Raw genomic sequence first — 23,105 nt, 5'->3', positions numbered from 1 at the left:
AAATCCACTAGCTTTTGGAGAGCTGCTCTTTGTCAGGTATGTGGGAGTTTTGTTCACAAACAGGGCATATAAAGATACAAACTCAGTTTACAAAATAATGGTTTGGAATGCGAGTCTTTACAAGTAATCAAGTCTTAAAGGTACAGACAATGTGAATGGAGAGAGTGTAAAGACAGGTTAGAGATGTGTATTGTCTCCAGACAATAGACTTTAACCTGGTGTTGGACTTTAACTTGGTGTTGTGAGACTTCTTACTATGTTTACCCCAGTCCAACGCCAGCATCTCCACACCAATAAATAAGCCCAGATTATTGAAGTGTGTGTTCAACTTTATCAACTGGCTTTCTAGAATATAACAAAGTGGACACAAAATATCGCCTGATACAATATAAAGTGCAGGTGAATTCTCCTGGCCTGGCAGGAGAATATAATATAAAAATGTCCCAAATTTCTACAATGGCATCCAATTGCAATTCCAATTTCTTTCTTGGTGGATAATTCTGACCGTTTCAAAGAATATTTCTCCATTTGTGGGTGTGTTGCATTGAAAGTAGGAATATTTTGCTCTCAATCTAGTTTTGTTCTGTGCTAAAGAGATAATTTTCAAAGCAATATTTTACAAACTTTTCTTTTTGTATACAGAAAATTCTTGCACTTGAAACAATAAAGCAGAAACAAATCCAAGAACTTGAACGGAAAGATAGGCAGATACAGACAATGAAAGCTCAGCCATCAAAATCTGGAGGGAACGAGGTGAATGCCCTGCGATGTCAACTCGCAGATAAAAATAATGATCTCAGGAAAAAAGAACAACTTTTCAAGTCCCTGAGTGAGGAAACTGAAAATCTAAAAAATAAACTGTCTGCAATCACTTTAAAATGCAAAGAACTTGAAAGCAACGTTCCAACCCAGGTAATATGGTTTATTAAATCATCCAAACTTTTTCTACTTTTCAGTTTTGCATTATGTTCATACTTAATCTTTCTATTTTGTTTTAAAGCATCATCATCTTTTTGATTTGATTTATTGTCCCATGTATTAGTATACAATGAAAAGTATTGCTTCTTGCGCACTATACAGACAAATCTTACTGTTCATTGAGAAGGAAAGGAGACAATGCAGAATGTAGTGTTACAGTCATAGCTAGGGTGAAAGATCAACTTAATGCGAGGTAGGTCCAGTCAAAAGTCTGCTGGTACGTGTCCTCAGATTTTTGTATCTTTTTCCTGATGGAAGAAGGTGAAAGAGAGTCTGTCCTGGTACGTGGGGTCCTTAATTATGCTGACTGCTTTTGCGAGGTAGCGCAAAGTGTAGACAATGTCAATGGATGGGAGGCTGGTTTGCGTGATGGATTGGCCTTCATTCAAGTAGTTTGTTGCAGTCTTGGGCAGAGCAAAAGCCATACCAAGCTGTGATACAATCAGAATGAATGCTTTCTATGGTGCATAGAAATGTTGGTGCAAGTCATAGCAGCCATGCTAAATTTTCTTAGTCTTCTGAGAAAGTAGAAGCATTGGTGGGCTTTCTTAACTATGGTGTTGGCCAGGATAGGTTGTTGGTGATCTGGACACCTAAAAACTTGAAGCTGTCGACCATTTCTACTTTGTTCCCATTGATGTAGACAGGGGCATGTCCTCCACTACACTTCGTGAGTCAATCTGTCAGTGATATTTACTTATGTATTGGATAATGAACAAGAATAATGGCATGTAACGTAATGTTTTAGTGCAATAAAAGTATGCGTTGGGGCGAAATTCTCAAGATTTCTGAATGCAATATTCCTGTTCATAAACTTAATATGGTAAAGGAGCAATACTTGGTGAAATATGCAAAATATTCCATTATCAGATTACTGCACACCATACTTGAGACCTTCATGTGTTGATTGTGTGCTTGGATAAGCATGACCATAATTATGTAATTTGAGTTGCTATTATGGGATCTGTGATGGTAAGCACTTGGGCCTTTGAATCTAGCAACTTAAATTTGATCTTGCAGGGCCATGAATTGTGTTTTCCCCATAATTTTCTTTCTCTGCCTTGCAGCATTGCTGTGGTTACGGTACTAGGATTACAACACAGACTGAGCTGAAATTCCCCTTTGCTAGATTGTTATACCAGGTTCTTTTCATTATTTTAACAGGCCAGATCTTGCCGCGTGAAATCAAATTCAATAAATTCTGCCAATTTGTGGGCTATTACAATGAAAATTGCCAAGCTATTGTAAAACACAATAGTTTTTCAGCAACAAACTTAAAATGTTTGCCAGCTGATGAAGTAATAGAAACTTAGCCCTTATTTCCCTTAAGTGCCCATATAATTTCTTTTTGAAATCATAATTGCTTTCACTACCTCAACCCCTGTAGACAGCAAAGCAAGTTCCAGGTTATTACCATTCATTGCATTAAAAAAAAGTTCTTCATGCTTTTCATCTTGCATCTCTTCCCTAAGTCTTAAATCCCTTAGTTCCCTTGTACCATCAGGTGATGGGAACAGCTTTTCTTTAGCTTATCTAAACTTGTGCTAATGTTGTACATTCCTAGCGAATCTTCTTTCTTTTTGTGAAAAACAAACACATCTTCTCCAACCTAACCTTGTAGCTAAAATCCTTGGAACTACCTGGTAAGACTCCTCTACACATTCAAGAATCCTCAAATCTTTCCTAAATCGTGGTGACCAGAACTGGATGTAGTATGTAGTTTTAGTCTAGTCGGACTTTAATAAAGGTTCAGCATAATTCCTTTTGTACTTAATAGTTCTCCTTCAGAAACCCATGATTTAATATGTTCTGTTACTTCAAAGGTACGCAAGAGAAATTCTGGGTTCTTCCTACGCTTACATACACTTTCAAATTGTGTACCATTGCCTCTCTCTGTCCCTTTTGCCAAAATGTATCATCTCTCGTCTCTTTGTATTAAATTGCATCTGCCTGCCCATTCTGCTAGCCTATGTATATATTTTGCTGTAATTGGTTGGGTATCGTCCTCATTATCTGCCACATCCCCACAGGACATCCATCCAAGATGGCACCTAAGCGAGGCGGCGACTTAGAACCAATGCCCAGCATACCTTCAAATTCTATCCTTTGCTCTCGTTCAATGCTTTTAAAAGTCTAACCCTGTTAAACTCTGTAACAATGCTTTAATTACACTCTGCACTCTTCCCTTTTCTTCTCTAATGTACAGTATGCTTTGTCTGTATAGCATATAAGAAACAATACTTTTCATTGTGTAATGAAATCTAATGTGTGTAACAATAAATGAAATCAAATGCATCATTCACCAGTCTGGAATAACAACCATTTACCACAACTTGCTCTTTTCTGTCCTTAAGCCAAATTTTTATCCAAGCTGACACAGACCTTCCTATTCCACAAGCCTCCATTTTGTTAGCTAGCCTTTTTTATGATACTTTATGAATTTTATGAGTAGACAACATGTATTGCATTACCTTCATCAATCATCTCTGTATTACTGCAAAAGACTATATTAAACAAACATGTCCTGTGTCTGACTATCTCTGCTGGTTCTCCTTAATTAACTTGAATCTTTCCAATTATCTGTTTTTCTCCCCTGTGATTATGAATTCCAAAAGCTTACCCACCACTGATAAACTGACGAGACTGTGGTTGCGAGGAATATTATTACACTCTTTCTTGGGTAAGGGTATCATATTTGCTACTTTCCAATCCATTGGAATCTCCTGTGTACTGGAAATTGGAATATTATGGGAAGCCCTTTCTCCACCAGCCTGCCCCTTCCCTACCCATTCAACATCAACCATCTGGGACTCCAACCATCTGGGACTCCAACCATCTGGGACTCCAACCATCTGGGACTCCAACCATCTGGGACTCCAACCATCTGGGACTCCAACCATCTGGGACTCCAACCATCTGGGACTCAGTGACTTATAGCATAGCCAGTCATGCCAGTACATCCTGTCCATCAATTTTTACCCCATCTGTTATCTCTGCCATCTCTGCTTCCATCACAGTTTTGTCAGCATCCTCTTCCTTAATTGCTTTGTATCAGGGTTTATTAAGTATTCTATCCTTATGTTGTGACTCAAAGCATTTTTCACCCTCTTTGTCCCTGATAGTTGCCACATTGCCTCTTATGTTCATTCACGATTTATGTGCCAATAGAAAGTTTTTTTTTGGCTGACGTTTTCTGTTAACTGCCATTCTGTTCTCATATTCTCTTTGCCAGTCTTATTCTCCTCTTCATTTTGTGTCTCAGGTATTGTATTTGGTCTCATTCTTGCTTGAAGAATTCACTTGTCCTGCATTATACACCTTCGTTTGCTTCTTCATATTCACTACACCTCTTGTCATCCAAGGAGGCCTGACTTTAGTCCCCATGATGTGGAGGTGCTGGTGTTGGATTGGGGTAAACACAGTAAGAAGCCTCACAACATCAGGTTAACGTCCAGCAGGTTTATTTGGTAGCACAAGCTTTTGGAGTATCGCTCCTTTAAGCGATAACTCACCTGAAGAAGGAGCAATACTCCAAAAGCTTTTGTTACCAAATAAACCTGTTGGACTTTAACCTGGTGCTGTGAGACTTCTTCCTGTGTTTAGTCCCCATACCATTGGAATGTACCCAGACTGTACCTGAAATGTTCACTCAAAAATCACCCACTGTTCTGCTACAGTTTTGCATCTTACAAGGCAAAAGTATTTTGAGTTGAATGGTGTAGGGAGAATGCTTAAAATATGCATCTTGAGAAGCACTGTTCCAGCAGTTTTTAACTTAGTTTTTGATTGTTTCTGATGTGTTTTGTCTCATCTCCTTCATTGAAATTAATTACATGAAATTTTATCTAAACAATGCATTAAATAGAGAAGAAACAAGGTGAAGTTTCATCGGTAATTTCTAGACGTGCTGATAGATTTTACATTGTCATATTCCTCCTTTTGCTTTAGCTTTTGGGCCTCAATATAGTTTTCTTTTCAATTCTTGTAGAGCCAAAGTGGATTGTCACATGAAGTGGGAACACTTCAGGCTCAACTAAAGGACGTAAGTACTTTGGTTATATTGATACAAAACAAAATGAAATTCGAAGTGAGCAGTTGTTTATATGCCTCTGGAAGTTTTTAAAAAAAAATTAAATGAGTGACAAATTGGATAAAACATCCAAGTAGTGAAAAATACAAGTTATTTGATATGAAAACAAGACATCAAGTACAATCCCACCAGTTTAAAACCGTTCCCATTTCAAACGGATGTTCTCATATATCACCCAAACAAAACCAGTCATCAATTTGCATTGATGTTGGTTTCAAAGTTGCCAAAAGTGCCTCTAATACTCCAATTACTACTGGCAGAAACAGCTGAATTGAGGGTTGCTGGCAATTTATTTGGGAGCAAAATCTGGAGGGGAAGAGGCAATCATTTGGCAAATTTCATAAAATTACTCTCAATTCCTCTCAAGAGACACAGTCAAGTTCTTAAAAAAAAATTGCATTAGTTTCAATCTGCCTCCTCGTTGAAGTTATCAGGGGGTCCAAAATCTTCTGAAACCATGCCTCAATGTACTGAGAAAATCTGATTAACCATTCCATGTCCATGCTGATATAAAGATGCAGACAGTTTAATTGCATGTGTCAGTGAACTGGAAAGTAGTGTGCTTTCTTCTTGTTGTCAAACATGTGTTCTCACAATTCCCTCCCTCCCCCCAATCATTAACAGAATTGTCACAGCCCCCTGCCATATCACCATAACTCCTACTATAATTGGTAGGGACTCCATTAACACATGCTTCTTTGTGGCTGGATGAGTTAAAATATAAAGATGTTTACTGAGTTAATGTTACACAAACGCTTCAAATCTCCACTAGATGTCACAAAAGGATATCACAAATGTCTGGAATTATTATCCAATTATTTGTAGTGTTGAATGGTACTGCTTTTAAAGTACAGTGTGGTAAATATGGGAAAATGCCAGATTAAGAAAAGCTCCCCATGCAAATGTATTTGATTTTCTGGGGTCTCTTAGCAAGATATCACCAAATGTTTGGTTAAATTACTAATTGGTTACAAAATATTACTCCTTCCCATCGTGGTTTATATTTTTTTGCCACTTTGCTAAGCTGTTTTTCCCTGACCCAAGGCAGGTGTGTGACCTGTTCCCTCTTTGGTTAGCTCTCTTGCTCTCTTCCTGTGACATCAGTTACTCATTCAGTTCCCATCCGTATGTTCCAGCTGACAGCTGAAGTATGCTTTTTGAAATGGCTTAAATGGACCTGTTCTTCAGTTCTCTGCTCCAAGGCTTCACTTCCACTTGTCTGACAGGAATTTCTAACCAACAGAACCAAAACGTTCTTAATATGGAGTAGCATCTTGTCCCTGCGAGCTTGTTTGATTACATCATAATAAATATTGAAAATTGTTGCTGCTTGTTGCAACCAGTTGTTCACATAACAAGCAGATGTGATGTGAGGCTGGCTAAGACCTGAAAGGACAAATGCAGTAAACTCTTGACACTGTACAATTGACCAGTCAGCCTCTGAAAAAGCAAGAAGGTCCTGTTTTCAGTTTGCTTTTATTTCATTCAATTATTGGCCTCTGGGTTTCACTTTTTTTATTTCACAGTTTTCTTTTTAAACCCAAAGACCTTTGTGTGCACATGCTTTTTATAACTTAAGACACGTATGTTAGTGAAAATGTATGCCATAATTAACAACCGCTTTCGGGTTTTCTAGGCACTTGAGAAAAACCAGCAGTGGCTGGTTTATGACCAGCAGCGGGAAGCCTATGTCAGGGGGCTGCTGGCCCGGATATTCGAGCTGGAGCAACAAAATGGTCAGCGTGACTCCAAAGCAGAAAGTATGGAACTGTCATTCATCTAATACAAACAAAGTTACAAAGTAATCTTCAATGCATCTTTATCATGTGCATGCAAGATGGGGTCTTTTCCTTAACCTGTGTGGCAAGGCAAACTTATCTTCAGGCCCTAAAAATCACAAAGCTTCAACATGTCTTTTCAGCCAATATTCGAGTTTAGTACATCAAATTCATTTTGAGACGTGGGTGTTGCTATCTACACTGTATTTATTGCCCATCCATAATTGACCTTGAGAAGGTGCCAGTGAGCTGTCTCCTTGAAACGTTGCTGTCATGTGATGTCATGTATACCCACAGCACTGTTGGGGAGGGGGCGGAGTGGGTGAGTCCAAGGACCTTGACTCAGAGGCAGTGAAGGATAGCAATATATTTCCAAGTCAGGATGGTGAGTGACTTGGAAGGGTGCTTCCAGGTGGTGGTGTACCAAGTAATTAAATACCAAGTAATTGATTTTTGTATATCCCTAACATTTTTAACTCTACTTTTGAGTCTGAAAATTTTGGATCAATTTGTCTTGCTTTATACATGTAATCACCAGTTAGACTAATTTCACAGTAACTTCATTGCACTATTAATGTAAGCCTTACTTGTGACTAATAAATAAACTTTTAAGTATGTATTTTTCACACTATATTACAGCGTCCTCCTTCATGTTTTGGTCTAGAGATACATGTGATATAGGACAGTGGCTATAATTATTTTTGTACCTGTAACAATGATAACTTTGCTTTTAAAGTTTATTTTTCATGTACCTCAGACTTCAATTACATATTTCAACGTTTATTTCAGGTCAACTGCTGGAAGAGAAACAGAAATACTATGACCGACTTCTTTTATCTGCCAAAAAGGATTTTGAAGCACAGCGCGATCTTGCAGAACAACTTAAATTGGAAGTTGCTGATCTGAAAAAGCAGAATGAAGAGAAGAGCTCAGAAGTCAATGCCCTAAATGTCAAACTGCAGGCAGAACAAGGTTGCAGCAAATGGAAGGCTGATGAAGAAAAGAAGTGTTTAGCTGGAAAAATACAGAAACTCCAAACTGAGTTAGAAAGCTTAACAGTCCAGTATGAAGAGGAGAAAAAAAGATCAGCTGACTTGTTGTACCAGGTAAAAATTCAGTTGATTTTTTTTTTAAATGGTGGCTAGACCTGACATTTTGTGCTATAGTTATGTTATTAAAACTTTGAGGTGAAAGTGCATTGCATGGAGTTACTCTGTCCACACATAGCTCATAGCCCAGATTGACAATTGCATTCTCTGGAGTAATGGACCCTAACCATTGAATAACATTCCAAAAATTGGATGAGGCTTTCATTGGAAGAGTTAATGCTCCGTTTTTGATCTTGCTGGAGACATTATGAGCCACCAGGCAAAGCGTGCGTGGGCATTTTTTTAAAAATTCATTTGTGGGACATGGGCGTCACTGGCTGGCCAGCATTTATTGCCCATCCCTAGTTGTCCTGAACGGAGTGGCTTGCTAAGCCATTTAGAGGGCAGATGAGCGTCAACCACGTTGCTGTGGCTCTCGAGTCACATGTAGGCCAGACTAGGTAAGGATGGCAGATTTCCGTCACTAAAGGACATTAGTGAACCAGCTGGTTTTTTCCTGACAATTGACAGTGGTTTCATGGTCATCAGTATACTCTTAATGCCAGATATTTTTTATTGAATTCGAATTCTACCATTTGCTGTAGTGGGATTTGAACCTGGGTCCCCAGAACATTAACTGAGTTTCTGAATTAAGAGTCTCATGCTAATACCACTAGGCCATCGCCTCCCTTAAGCTCTGATTAAGAAAGAGGGTGGAGGCCAGGTAGAGTAGCTCCAGCTGCTACTGGAGAAAAGAACAGGAGGGCGAGGTAGGTCCTTTCCAACCATACATTAGATGCAGTTACTTCTCTCTCTGTTCTACTTCCAAAATCTTCAATACACTGTCAACCAGAGTACTCACATCTTCAGTGGAAAAGAGCCCACATATACTCCCACACAAAAGATCTCTAATCAGCACTTGAATGCTAAACCCATGGGTATCTGTTTTTTGCCTTAAAGCAAACTCAGATTATGGCTATTGGTGCCAAGGTTATGTTAAATTGGGAATTTCAAACAGTTGCATCTTGTTAATCTTGTTCATGTCTATCTTCACCCATTTGCCAAAATTGTCAATATGATCCCATTTTAAGACTTCAAAATTAATATGACCCCAGGAAAAAAAAATACATCAGCATGGGTAGCATTCAGTATGTAATTAAAAGTTTGCACATTGTAGATCATAAAATACGTCTAATAAAAATGGAAATCTCTTTTTAAAATAGTTTGTAAAAAATGTACGACCACATTACTGACAGATTAAATTAGGTTTAAATTTTGTACCGAAGATTTCAAATTGAAGAGTGTTTTGGCACTGATTGCCATAATCTAAACTTGCTCAAAGGTGATAAACAGATATCCATGGGTTTAGCATTCAAGCGCTGATTAGAGATCTTTTGTATATGTGGGCTCTTTTCCACTGAAAATGTTGAGTCTGGTTGACACAGTGCATTGGAGGGTCTGGCAGCAGAAGAGAGCCAGAATTGCACCCAAGGATTGGTGATACGATAGGACTTACCTCGCTCTCCTGTAGCAGTTGGTGCTACTCTACCTGGCCTCCACCCAATTCCAGAGCACTTTGCCTGGTGGTTTTTTCAGTGTGGATTCTGGTATAGATGTTGCAGCTTTAAAATAAAATCTATTAAATTTAGAAGCTAAGGAAATTACCTGAATGTGGAGCTCTGCTCCTCCCAACCTGGGGAAAGTGGCACACTTCTGAACAGGCATAGAACATATTGTGCGACCGTTACTGTCCACTGGAGTTTCAGACAAGCTTTCCATGTGTCCTGATAAAAGAAGACACTCCCCGCCCCAATGCTGACCTATAGGCAGTCCGTGTCTCCCCACCCCACCCCACCTTTGGTCTAGTTACCAGTGTCTGTGAAGCAGTAATAACAGTGCATCAGGCAAACAGGAGCACAAACACACCCAAGTTTGAAGCAGCCACTCACCTTCGCAGCTCAACAGTATGACCTCCAGGTTTTTATCACACTCCAGTCATGTCAGTCATTCTGTTACAGTTGCTGATCTCTGACCGCACCGAGTTAGTGCACAAACGTCCTTGAATTTGCTTGGCACTCGCTGCCAAACATGTTTTCTAAAGTCAAATAGCACTTTGAGCTCACTGGCAGCATCAATTCATTGGGTACAGGATTGTCCTGTCCCTTCTCCATAATTAACCTTGGTGCCTTAAAGGAGCTGGTGCTTGCAACCCCAAATGCTATCTCTGTGACCCCACTAGGGGTCGTGATCCACAGATTGGGAACCACTGCCCTAAGATCTTTGAGTAATGGACACTCAGCTTTAACAGGCCAGTTTCTTTTTCATAAATTCTAACCACACCCTCTCATCATGTTTCCATATCCCATGTCAGCACAAATGCATCCTGTTGAAAATATTTTTAGCACTTACTTCAATCTGGTAACTTATTCTATAGCTTGATTAACTTCTGGATGAAAAGTGTCCCCTGATATTCTTCCTTAATGGTTTTGTTGTTTGAATTCATCATCGTATTTGGAGCTAAGATCTTGCCATGGGGCATGTTCATGAAATGAGAATTTTCTGAAAGTAAGAATAACTGAAACATGTTAAAATGTACATCTGCACCTATTGTGGAGGACTAGTAAGATGACTCCTTGTATTTTGTAAATTGTTATCAAAAAGCAATTGTTCTACATTAAAGATGCAATTTAGCACAGGCAATTGATTTGCTGTATGCTCTTCTACTACAGTGTAATGAGACACAGTTTAAATCTAAAAATAAAGTTATGGTCATTATACTAATTTACTGTTAGCTTAGGAACATGGCTCCAAAACGGTTAGTGATTATTGTTGAGATACATTCATGCCACTAGAAAATTGGCAGTCATCCATTAGTGGCCTGTTCTGAGGGCCAATAATGACCTGAGAAGAAATGCTTCCACATAGCACATCAATTTGCTATGTATGGATATGCAGTTCTTTTTAAGAAAAACCTTGTATTCCTGAGCAAGGAGAACATTGAAATGTAGTGGGGAGGGAACTATGCATTGGATAGAAAACCAATTAAACAAAGTGGTACACGATGACCGTGAAATGGATTCAGAGCTACAGCGCATAAATCTAGGAGTCCATTAGCATAGGAATTCAATGCGCCATGTATTTATTTAGTAGGCAGCATCTGTAGTTGATACCACTATCAATTTCTGGTATCTTAAAATCTTATGCATTTAATCTTTTAGTTTAAAAAGCTCAAAATGTATCTTTTCTAAGCTTGTATTTATTTGCAGTGAATGACCCTAATATTAGACCCTAATATTTGAAGAATGTCTTCTTCAAAGTTTATAAAACATAGAGTCATAGGAATCTTTTTATCATCGGGCCACAGTTTGTGTTTCTTTTTTTTTGTTGGCTACTTAATAGAACTTCAGTTAAATGCTTTAAAAAGCAACAATATATGTTATTGTGGAGACAGTGTGCAAATCTATGGTATTGTCTTGGATGGTTTTACTTGAACCTTGTACTGATGTGTGTTTCAAGACCACTTCAACTTGAAATATTTGTTTAAAAATCACAAGTTACATTTTTAAAATATTGTCACTATAGATCCAGCTCCTTCAAAAATCGTCTATAAACCAGCAAGAAGAACAGACAAGAAATAGAATGATGGAACAGCAGGTATGCTAATGAACAGTACTACTCTTAAATGGCACAAATATACTGGCATTTGATTCGAGGTCTGAAATCTAAAATACTGAAATATATATATATATCAAATGTTTCTTTTGAATATTGAACTGCAGTATTCTGCAATTTCACTTTACTAGTTCTACTTTTCTCTCCCATTTTATTTTTGAACTTGTAACTTGACAGCAAATTTCCCCCGTATTGTAAATTCTGATTAAGGTTAGTAGACAAATGGAAACTGATGTTGACTTGTATAATGTATGTTAACAAATATTGAAGTATTGTCTCACAGTCAATTAAAAACTAAACTTCAGACGTAAATTCATGTTGCTCAGCTGTAACTTTCAAGCAGGTTTAAACGAGGTTGGCCTCAATAGCTGAGGAATGAAGATTGAAGAGTGAGGTGCTGGTTGGGTCAGATTTATGGGAAAGAACAAAGACAATAAATAAATACTTAAATTGGGAGAAGTCCAATTTTACTTGAATTAGATGTAATTTGGGAAATGTAGACTGGAGACAGCTTTTTGAAAGTCAATCAGTGTCACAGCAATGGGAGGCATTCAAGAAGGAGCGAGAGGAGCCCCAAACACAAGTTCCCAAAAAGAAGGGCCTCCCAAATCAAGAGTTTTCGGGATGTCAAATAGCACACAGGATAAGGTTTAAAAGAAAGAAGCTTCGGTCAACATTGAGAACTCAATGCTGTAAAACAAAATCTAGAGGATTATAGAAAGTGGAAGTGTGAATTTAAAAATGAAATCAGGAAAGTAATTGAGGGCATGAAAATATATCGGCAAATAAACTTAAAACAGACTAGATGCTTTACAAATGCACAAAGAACAAGACAGTAACTAAGGAAAAAGTATGTACCTATTAGAGTCTAAAATAGAAGTTGTGATGTGGAGGTAAAGGTAATTAAAGCATTGAAGAATAGAACTAAAGCCTAATCTTTACACAATTTTAAGCTTTTATTTGCAGAGCTATAGGTAAGTAGCGCCTCCAAAGCCAATTAATACTGTGCCTGTTCCTATATATGGAACACAATTGAACCCCAGTTAATGTCTACCACCTGAAGATGATTAAACACCCAATTGGTGTGATTTATATCACAGATGTGGCCACATTTCTCAATGAATGCGTTGTTTCTTTTTCTTTACAAAAGCAGGGGCATTATGGTTTGTGAAATATTGGATAGGATAAAAATATTGAGAGAAGAAATATTAAGGGATTTAGCATCTTTTGAAAAGAGTTAAATCACCAGGTCCTTTTGTTCTGGATAGAATTTGTCTCATGCAGCTCAGAAGCCAAGGTGGACTTAGGCTCAGGCCATTTTCCTGTTGTCTCTGGCAACAGGCTAAAGGACTGTTAGCATTATCTGTCTTCCAATGAAAGATCATCAGCTTGAAATGTTAGCTCGGTTTTTCATAGATGCTGTCAGTTTGAGTGTTTTTGTTTTGTAACATTTAACAATTGGTTAAAAAAGGAGGCAAGGTAGACTGACCAATCAGTCCAACCTCTGATGGAGAAGCTGTTTGGAAAAAGAAATTGAGGAGGGATATAAATTATCATTTACAGAAGCACTGATTAATTAAGGTCAGACAGAAAGGATTTGATGGAGGAAGGCCATGTCTATCTAAGATTTGAATTATTTTGAGGAGGAAGTAGAGTGTTGAATGACTGGTAATATATTTGTACCCTGGATTTTAGCAAGGCTTTTAATGACGCCCCACATGACAGACTGGTCAGAAGAGTCCAAGGGAAAGTCACAACTTGGCTCCAAAGTTATCTCCTCAGGCAGGAAGCCAAGGGTAATGGCTGAGGACAGTTAAGAAATTTGCAGATGAGACAAATTAGCCATAGGGTTGCTAGTGAGGAAGAAATCTTAAGACTGCAGGTAGGTATCAGTGAACTGTTCAGGTGGACAGAATCATGATAAATGAAGTTCAACCTGGAGAAGTGTGTGGTAATGTATTTGTGAAGAGCAAACAAGGCCAAGAAATGCTCAACTGATAAACTAGAAGGGTGGAGGAATAGGAGGGACCTTTACATGTCCCCAGTTCCCTGAAGGTAGCAGGACAGGTAGAAAATGTGGTTGAGAAGATATATGGTATACTTTCTATTATTAGCCATGACTGAGAATACAGGCTGGGAAGCTATGTCAGAACTGTATAAATTATGATCTAGACCATAGGTAGAAAAGTGCATCTAGTACTGGTCACTGCTTTACAGTAAAGATGTTATTTCATTGGAAAGGTTAGAGCAGTGAGCATGTTGTGAAGAAGGGAGAATTTTAGCTCTTAAAAAAAAAGTTGGATGGGCTTGGGTTGTTTCCTTTAGAATTGGGGGGGGGGCCCTTAAGGAAGATTTTAATTGAGCTGTATAAAAGTGAAGGTTCTGAATTGAACGGTTAGATTTATTTGCATTACAGAGCAGAGAAGACAAAAACCAGAAGCATAGGTTTAAATTAATTGCCTGGAATAGTGCAGCTCCAACACTTTGACCATCACTTGTTGAGTTCTTGGTTGCTCAGTGGAGTGTTTCCTTGTTGCAGCAACCAGCACAGTCAAATAAATGCATGCTTTCGTTACAGTTGCCTTGTGCTATGCTCTTGTACCCTCTAGATATTCCCCCACAAAAACATATTCCCAAATCTTCAGGGCTAATCTTTTATTAGATGACATGCCTAAGTATAGCAACAATAGGAGAACTGTGTGAAAGTCGATTTTGCTTTTTTCAATTTGCCTCCAGTAGGGATTAGATACCGTCTCAACACAGATGCAAGTGATTGCCTCAGCAATACAGAACTCTGTATTGCTATTTCTTGCTTTGCAGTTGTCCTTTGCTAGCAATATGGCACTCAAATGGTTATTTGCATAAATCAATATCAGTGTTTTAACTCACTGCCCTATAATGGCTGAGTCTGTGCTGAGAATGGATTTCTCTCATGCATAATAATGTATACCAACAATTGAATCCTCTTGATCTAATGGTAGTAACAATTCCAAGTTTTAAGAGAAGGAATTGTTTTAGCATATAATTCTTGCTTTCAATAAGTTTTTGCTGTTTGTCAACTCGGCCAAAATGAATTGGTGGTAACGTGTTAAACAAGCAAGATGTGTCAACGTGGCTTCAGCAAAATGAAGTGCAAGATCTTTTGTAGGATTGGTATCCTCTAAAATCACTTGAATATTCGGAACCTAGTGAAATAGAAATCTGATTTTTCTAACTTAAAATGTGGAGGATGGGAGAGTGTGAAACTGATCCAGTTGGGTTTGGAAGAAAGCAATTGCATCCCCTGGAGAGGTCAGTTACCAGACAGTACAGACTTGAGGTGATTGGGTGAAGGATTAGAGGGGCAGAGAGTGTTGGGTATCTGAAATTCACTGCCTGGCTTGGTGTTGGAGGAAGAATCCCTCATCTCCCTGAAAAGACACCTGGATCTGTACCTGTAACCTCCAAAGTGCTGGAAGAATGGGCAATTCATTTATTTTTGTTTATAGTCAATGCAGACACTGTCAGAAAATTTCTGTGGTTCTATTGATACTTTTAGTACTGCATCAATTAAGCTGGAATATGAGTTATTCTAAGAGATATGGCCTGTTCAAAATAGCTTGTGCAGCTGCAAGCTGGAAATTTGACTGCTATTATTTAGTTCTACATGAAGTACATCAAAAAGAAACCAGTCAAGCTAATCTTGTTTGTAAGTTAAAATATTGTAGACACTGAAAATCTGAAACGAACAAAAGATGCTGGCAACACCATAGCGGTTTATGGTTTAGATGCACACAACCTTGTCAGAAGTCATCAGGGCCAGTAACACAGATTGTTCAATGATTACTCAACACATCCAAACGTTAGAACAAAAAATAGTCACCAGGCTATGAAACAGCAGTACAATCTGGACACCACTTGTTATCCATTACGAGTGACCATTTGTGTGCCTCTGTTTATGATTTTTCTACTTGTTAGTTAAGTAACTTAACTAACAAGTAACTTAACTTCTCAAAGGCATTTCACATTTTGACATCTATTGGGCATGACTTCACCTTGGTCACAGCAGATGTGAAGGTATGGTGTGATTCTATACTAAGAGGTTGGATACACCTGACATAAACTTTGCCAAAATGACTCAGGAGGCTGATGTCAATCCAAGACCATTGTTTGAAATCACTTAGAAGGGAATTGGTTTAAAGGAATTCCACTGACCAGTTTGCCTATTTAATTCTTTTGTAAACTGGTTCAAAACCAGTGTTACTTGTCATTACCTAGCTGTAGTTGCATGTTTTGTAAATGACCTAACCTTGTTGATAAATTCATTGATCTATTCCAGCATGCGGGATTTGAATTATTACTTCAAGTAATATGGGTAGGTCTCTCCAGGTTTACTTGCAACAGTTAACTTTAATATTTAATATGCAACAATATTCATAGAAGTTGGTATCATTCCTCTGTCTCCCAAGAATGAATTTTATTAGCCTCTGGCAATTGGTCATGGGCCTGTAGCTACAAAGCTATAAGTCATAGCAGTGACTAATATAGGGAGTAGTATTATATTTCCTATCACTAGCAATCTTCTTTTGACCAGCCAAATTATAAACCAAATTTTTTTTGTGCTGTGCATATTTTAAGTTTTTAAAAATAGCTTTTCTCTTCATACTTGGATAACTTTAATATTGCTTTTTGGCATGCCGTAACAGAAGAAAGCATGTGTAAGCTGCTATATTGTAAATTAACTTCAATGTGAAGTTACTAATTTTTATGTTTATACAACCACACTTTGAATTTTTTATAGATGCAGAATCTTACTTTAGACTTTGAGAGTGAGAAACATGATCGTCAAAAGCTGCAACATCAATTGCAGAAAGTCTTGAAAGAGCTGCAAAAGGCACGAGAACAGATCACAAGACTGGAGAATACGGTAAGGATCAAGATAATTTATTTGAATAAGTTCCATTGGAAAGGTTATGAAGCTGATTTTCGTATATTGGTTGCACATCCAGTAGACTGAGAGAAACACCAGGAGACATGCCCCACATGTTACCTTGGAACATAAAGAATTGTGAGATAATCAAAAACTGCAGTTCATCTACTTTGTGTTCCACATCCTGATATGTCCACGTCCTGCAATGTGAATTATTGTGGAATCAATTTGTGTTGTTAATGTTGTGCTTAATCATTTTTGTGAATATTATTCATCCACCAAGTTTTTTGGTGCTATTTTAACAAGGAATTGTAAAGTAATGGTGACGGTGGTGAAATATTAATACGGCGCCATCTGTTAATTCTGACAGGTCTTTTTGGATAACTAATGGCGCAGCTGATGTACATTTTTGGTCTATATATTTTATAATGTGATGGAAGCAATCATATTAGCAACATTTAAAATGTATCTGGATGATACACAAATGGGGAGGGAATAGAGGGATATGGATCTCGTTAGGGGAGAAGTTTTTTCAGTCTAGTTAGGCCATCATGATCGGCAAAGGTTTGGAGGGCCAAAGGGCCTGTTTCTGTGCTGTAGTTTTCTTTGCTCTAATGTAAAAAGGACATGATGTGTTTTCAGGGGATGTTGTCTTGAATCCTGAGCCCTATGGGAGGATTTTAGGGACGTGTCGGAGCCTCATGGCCAACATTATTTGGCATCCAGCAAGTGATGTATCACACTTATTCAACAGCTAAATGGGCTATTTTCCTTTTGATTTAAAAACATGCCTTTTCCCCAACCTGCACACGTTAGTCATTATGCTACCATCAACTTGATAATCTGCACCAGGTTAATGCGATCACTACAATTTTTTTAAACCCTTTCTCAATTTGGGTCCAGCACAGTTTATGGTTTTCATATGGCAACGACTTCAGGTTTTTGTCAGCTTCACTTGGAAAAGTTAGCTAGGTTTCTATCCAGCTTTGAAAAATACCAGAAAAAATGCTTGGAATTTGAATCTTCTGCTTCTCCTTCCTCTTCAGCTGTTTGATCTGTTGAAGTATATGGTTTTCTATTATGTTTCTTAGTGGCATTTTCTCCTGTTGTTTCCTGCTGAGTTGGTGGGCCCATGGAAAAATATGTTCCAAATTTGAAGCTGCTTTATAGAGAACGCTGAACAATATTTAGCTTGTAAATTTTTCTCTCAATCACAGCAGTCTTGGTGTCCTGGCTCTAAATGTGGTGTATTATTTGTAAAAATGTTTTCCTTCGTGTGATTTGAGAATTGCCAGCATTTGTTACCCAAACCCTTGCATTGCATAATTTGGTAGGTCATTTCAGAGGGCAGTTGCTGAGAGTTTGGAGTCCAATGTAGGCCAGACCAGGTAAGGACAGCATGTTTCCTTCCCTAAAGGGGATTAATAAATCAGATGGATTTTTATGACAATTGATGGCAGTTTCATGGTCACCATTACTGAGACTAGTTTTCAATTCCAGAGTTTGTTTTCTTAATTTATTCAGTTTAAATTTGATCAGGTGCTTTGGTGGGATTTGAACCCATGTACCCAGAGCATTGGCCTGGGTATGAGCCTCAGGATTATTAGTCCTGAGACTTCCCCTCTACACTACCATCTCCCTATACTTTCCCTAAAACTGTGGAATTATGGTTTCTGACTTTTTTCAATTAATTTAATCCTGATTGGTTATCATTTCAATGTGAGATTTGCTGTAAACTTGCTGAATACTTGGCTTCTGCTAGAATACTTTTTGCACAAGTTTGAATAATTGATTTTAAAAATCTACATATTCTTGTTTCAGCAAGTGCAAGACATCCGCCTCTCAGAGCCAGTGTTGTTCAGAAATGATGACGAGGACAGATTGCCTTTGCCAAAATCCAGTAATCATCTTGATGAGAGCTTCTTGGAATGTCCTAAATGCAAAGCTCAGTATCCCACGAGCCAGCACCGTGATCTGTTGGAGCATGTTGACTATTGCAATTACTAAATTCCACGCCGTTTTTTCCTCACTTGTCCTGCTCATGCATTTGTAACCCAAAAGCTTTGGCATTGAAAAACACACTTTGGGATGGTAAATAAATTTTGATCAAATAAGAATATAATTCAGAAGACTGAGCAGGTCTGAACACTTGGACTCAACTGATTTTCCCAGTTTAAGTATATTTGGGAAGGGTTAACTTAATTGTCACTGTTTCTTGAGGGAGCATTGACTACCTCAACCTTTACAGGATTTGCCTCAGTGCTCATGTATTAATCACATGGCAACTGTCTGAAGTATATCATGCTTAAAAAAAATTCCTATCTTTAAAATAAGAAAGTCAGAACATTTAAGACTTTGGAATTCAATGGCCCTATCTAAATTCCATTAACACAGCCCACTTATGACATTTTGTTTTTGACTATGCCAGGTAGCAAAGTGATGGTGTTGGTTAAGGTTTCTGCCCTGCCAATCATTGTAGCCTTGAAATGTATTCATTCAGTTGTATAATTAAAGCAGGGTGGTAGGGTAAAGTAACTTTGGGGCTGCAGATGTATTAGGTCTGGAATAAGGCTTCGCCGAATGACGTGCACTACAGGGCTTAGCTCCTTTAATATATTCTTGAACAGAGTAGAGACATTCAGGTTTTCCTTTTCTTTTTCAACACTCCCCCCACCCCCAGCATTTTGCTATTTTATTTGCACTTGAAAGAGTTAATATTATATTTGGTAAATTTGCTATGCATATAAAATCTAGTCAGTTGTACTTATTTTCATATTTTGGAATATAATGTTTTGATGGAGTATATTTTGCTTTTTATAATAGTTTATTGTGACCTAAAACTGCAGTACAGTACTTCTGTTCCTCCATAAACCTGTTATAATTTAGACAATTGTGTATTGATATACCTCACAAAAAAACATTGTGTTCTGTGTCGTCATGTTTCGCCATGTTAAGGTTCCTGATGCATGTAAAGCTATCTGAGGACCTGCGTAACCTGTCTAGATTGCATGGTAGCTCGTTCAGAGGCCTGGTGTACTGTATTTATATGGCTGGTCTTGGCCTTTTTACAGTTTAAAAAAATACTTTACACTTTTATCACCCATCCATTTGCAATAGATAATCACCTTATAGAAGTACCAAGTTTAGCACAGATGCACAAAAAGTCTTCAGAGCAATTGGTTGGAATCCAATCAGTATTAGCCCAGAACTAAGAAAATTACACGGTGCAGCTCTGTTTCAAATATAAGGTTTTATTACAGGTAGCACTGATGGAAGACTTACTGCAGCTTTTTTTCCCCACGTTAAAGCAAAATATTGCGATAAACCTACTGGATAAATGCTACTTTTGGAAGTATTTTGATTTTTAAGACTTTATCTTTTGGATTTTAAGGTGTTCGAATGCTTTGTTTGGTTTAAGATTAAAGCATACAACCTTTTGGGAAAAGGGCTCACTTGACCAATTCTGGAAAGATAATGGTGCAGGTTCCAAATTCATTTTCACCCACCTCTTTCTATTCAGTGACACACTCCAACCATTCTATGGATACATTGGAATTTGAATTTGTTCTACTTTGTTTGCACTGTACATTAAGCCTGAAATAGACAGTATATAGAATGCCTTAAAATTTAGCCTGTACTTAATACAATATAGTGCAGGGCAGAGCACGAACTACAATAGTTCCCTTTCATTCTCTTTGAAAGTTTAGCATTTTATAAACATTTTGGAAGGTGTGTCTTTTTAAGGATTTACTTCACCATCCATTGTAGTTCATAGGATAGGATGCAATCCGTTCCTAACTCTGTAGTATTCTTGAACCAGAGTGTCTGAAAATGTTTTCCAAGTCCTTCCTTGCACAGTGGAATCGGGAAACCTGTGGTGTCTGGAACAGCTAAGCCAAGCAACACTGATGAAGTGGGAAGGCATTGCATATGTGAAGAATAATTTCTAATAAACTATTCTGCACACTTCATTCCATCCCCCCCCCCCCCCCATCAAATTTCAGATTCCTCCCCTCAAGAGCAGCTAGATGTGAATGTGGTCTTAGTATATTGGTTTAAATCCTTGGTTAAGGGTTGAATGCTGACATTTGAACACACAAACCAGTAACATCCCAGAAATCCAATACATTTACAATGCTTAAGTTATTTTAGGTGAAATCGGAACAGGTTATGTAAAATTTTATTTCCCATTTTTTAGCTAATTGTCTATTTTTATAACCATGTACTTGGAGTAATGGAAATCCCAGATGATTTCTGTCTTTATGCTTATGGGACTCCTTTTATTTGTAAAAACCAAACATTGCTGGTCCATTTGTATGCAACTTTTAATAAATGTCAGATGATTTACTAAGCAATCTTGGCCTTGCCTAATTTTATTTCCTCATGTCAGTGTAGACTTTCTAAAGGATTGATGATTTTCTTTATCCTTTCATGGAATTGCCAGCATATGCTGCTTTCCCCTAATTGCCTATGACCTGAGTGGCTGTCAAGAGTCAGCCACATTTGTGTGCCCAGAGTCACACTTAGGCCAGACCAGGCAGATTTCCTTCCTTAAGTGGCATTAGTGAACGAGATAGAGGCCCCTCACTTCTGTAAAAACCTATCAGAATTCCGCAGGGAGCGATATGCTCGTCCACTGCTCTATCACACCTGACACCTCAACCTGCCCATGGCACCTTCCCATGCAATTGCAGAAAGTGCAACACCTGCCCTTTTACCCCCGTGCTTCTCACCATCCAAGGGCCTAAACAGTCATTTCAGGTGAAGTAGTGTTTTACGTGCACCTCCTTTAACCTGGCCTATTGCATTTGCTGCACCTAATGCAGTCTCGTCTACATCAGAGATTCCAAACAGATTGGGTGACCACTTTGCAGAACACCTTCAGTCCATTCACAAGCATGACCCGATCATCTTGTCGTTTTACATTTCAACACCATGTCCATCCTTGTCCTTTTGTAATGTTCTGGTGAAGACCCATGCAAACTGGAGGAACAGCACCTGATCCAGCCTTCCAGACTGAGCATTAAGTTCAACAACTTCAGAGCGTGAACTTTCCTTTTTCCTATACCCATTTCCATTTATTTTATTTTTATTTTATTTTTATCTCAATTTCTTCCATTGTTTCATTTTCTACTTTTTTGAAAAACGTGCTTTCCATCCTTTTCTCTCCACCATGGATTCACTTGCAGGTTTTGTGTCTTTTCTTTCAGGATGCCTGTCTTTGTGATTACTTTAACTATCAATTCCCAGACTATATTAAAATGGCATCAAACTTTTGATTTACCTCTAGAATCCACTTTCCTATTATAAATCTGGTTACTGCAGCTGTCTCTAACTCTGTTCTTCTCAGTGCTGCCTATCTTTATTGTACAGTTCTCTGTTCTAGCACTGCTAACCTCAGACTTCTTGGAAACTTCTTGTCAGTTCTTTAGTTTCTTTAGCTGGACTTTAGCTTTCTGCATACATATTACTCCATGGTATGGTTTTCTTCTTGCAAAGCTGAGAGAGATGTTCCCTCTAGCTTTCTAAACCAATTGAAAACAAATTCAGCTAAAACTAAGTTTAAAAAGCCTTTCTTCCTTAAAAGGGTTGCTATGCAATAATTCTATCCTTCCCCAACTTCACATTTATTTTTCACACTGTAATCCTCTCTCTAAGCACAATGGAAGCATGGTTGGAATTGAACCAACCCCACACACACACAAACACCTTTGCCCATTTTGAATCTAACCATAGGTTTACTCTTGCTTACACAGAAACCCATTTAAAACCATACTATTGCTAATATTTACAATGCAGGTATAAATCCCTTAAAATTCCCTTTGCTTTTCTAACAATATTACTGAAAAAGCTTGTCTAAATATTTTTAATCAGTCATTTTCTCAAATTTGTTTGAAGAACAATGTTGCACAACTTGATTTTATTCATACGGTCAAATGCTTTACTGATTTGTCTAAATAAAATGCCATTGTAATTTTTTGACTGTATAATAGATTTACGACTGCAAATTTTTTTAGACTACCTAAAGTTTTTTGTTCCATGATTAAAAGTTGTAAATTCAGTGGGTACTATCCATTAAAACATTTTGGGTTGGACATGAGCCTTGTTGAGCTTGCCAGAAGAAACTCTCAAGCACCCCATCTCAAGTCCTTAATACTTGCCATTGACAGTAATTGCATTGTGCTGCTGCAGAACTGTTTAGATTTTGAAATGTACCTTATGAAATAAAGCAATAAAAATTAAAATGTGAGGAAAAAGTTGCACTTTTTTGCAAAAGCTGAGGTAAAATGTGGTTAGAGTTGCAAGGTAATGTTATGTTCTCACGTAATCATTGAAGTTGTTTCCCCAAAGACTGCAAACAACCAACCAATGTTGGTAATTGATAATCATCTGTTGGCCCCATTCTTTCATTCAGTGTCGGAGACCCTAATTCCAACCATGACCTGATTCTCTGATTTTTACAGACAATCTCCCAATGAAGGATATTTCCAGACTGACTCAGCACACGAAACCTAGGGAGACAGCAGCAAAAGTAAGTGTGGTAGCTGTGTTCCCTTCTTTCTGCTGTTTTCTGGTAAGTAAAGCGTTTT

The 23,105-nt window shown here is 38.0% G+C and overlaps 1 protein-coding gene across 1 annotated transcript in view; it reads left to right on the top strand.

The window, feature by feature from the left end:
- The window catches only part of cep55l (centrosomal protein 55 like), a 28,536-nt gene extending 7,689 nt beyond the window's left edge, over window positions 1-20,847 (top strand). The window contains exons 2-8 of the mRNA XM_080205264.1: window positions 643-912; window positions 4,967-5,020; window positions 6,705-6,828; window positions 7,636-7,952; window positions 11,517-11,588; window positions 16,387-16,512; window positions 18,337-20,847. Of these exons, the coding sequence (XP_080061390.1) occupies window positions 643-912; window positions 4,967-5,020; window positions 6,705-6,828; window positions 7,636-7,952; window positions 11,517-11,588; window positions 16,387-16,512; window positions 18,337-18,522 (1,149 nt within the window). The 3' untranslated portion in view covers window positions 18,523-20,847. The remainder of the gene's footprint in view (window positions 1-642; window positions 913-4,966; window positions 5,021-6,704; window positions 6,829-7,635; window positions 7,953-11,516; window positions 11,589-16,386; window positions 16,513-18,336) is intronic.
- Window positions 20,848-23,105: the final 2,258 nt, after the last annotated feature.

This window comes from Carcharhinus amblyrhynchos, chromosome 17 (assembly GCF_965287045.1).
Source record: "Carcharhinus amblyrhynchos chromosome 17, sCarAmb.v2.hapA, whole genome shotgun sequence".
Classification (NCBI taxonomy): domain Eukaryota; kingdom Metazoa; phylum Chordata; class Chondrichthyes; order Carcharhiniformes; family Carcharhinidae; genus Carcharhinus; species Carcharhinus amblyrhynchos.
Note: the sequence above shows the minus strand (reverse complement) of the source record. Positions and strands in the feature narration are given on the sequence as shown.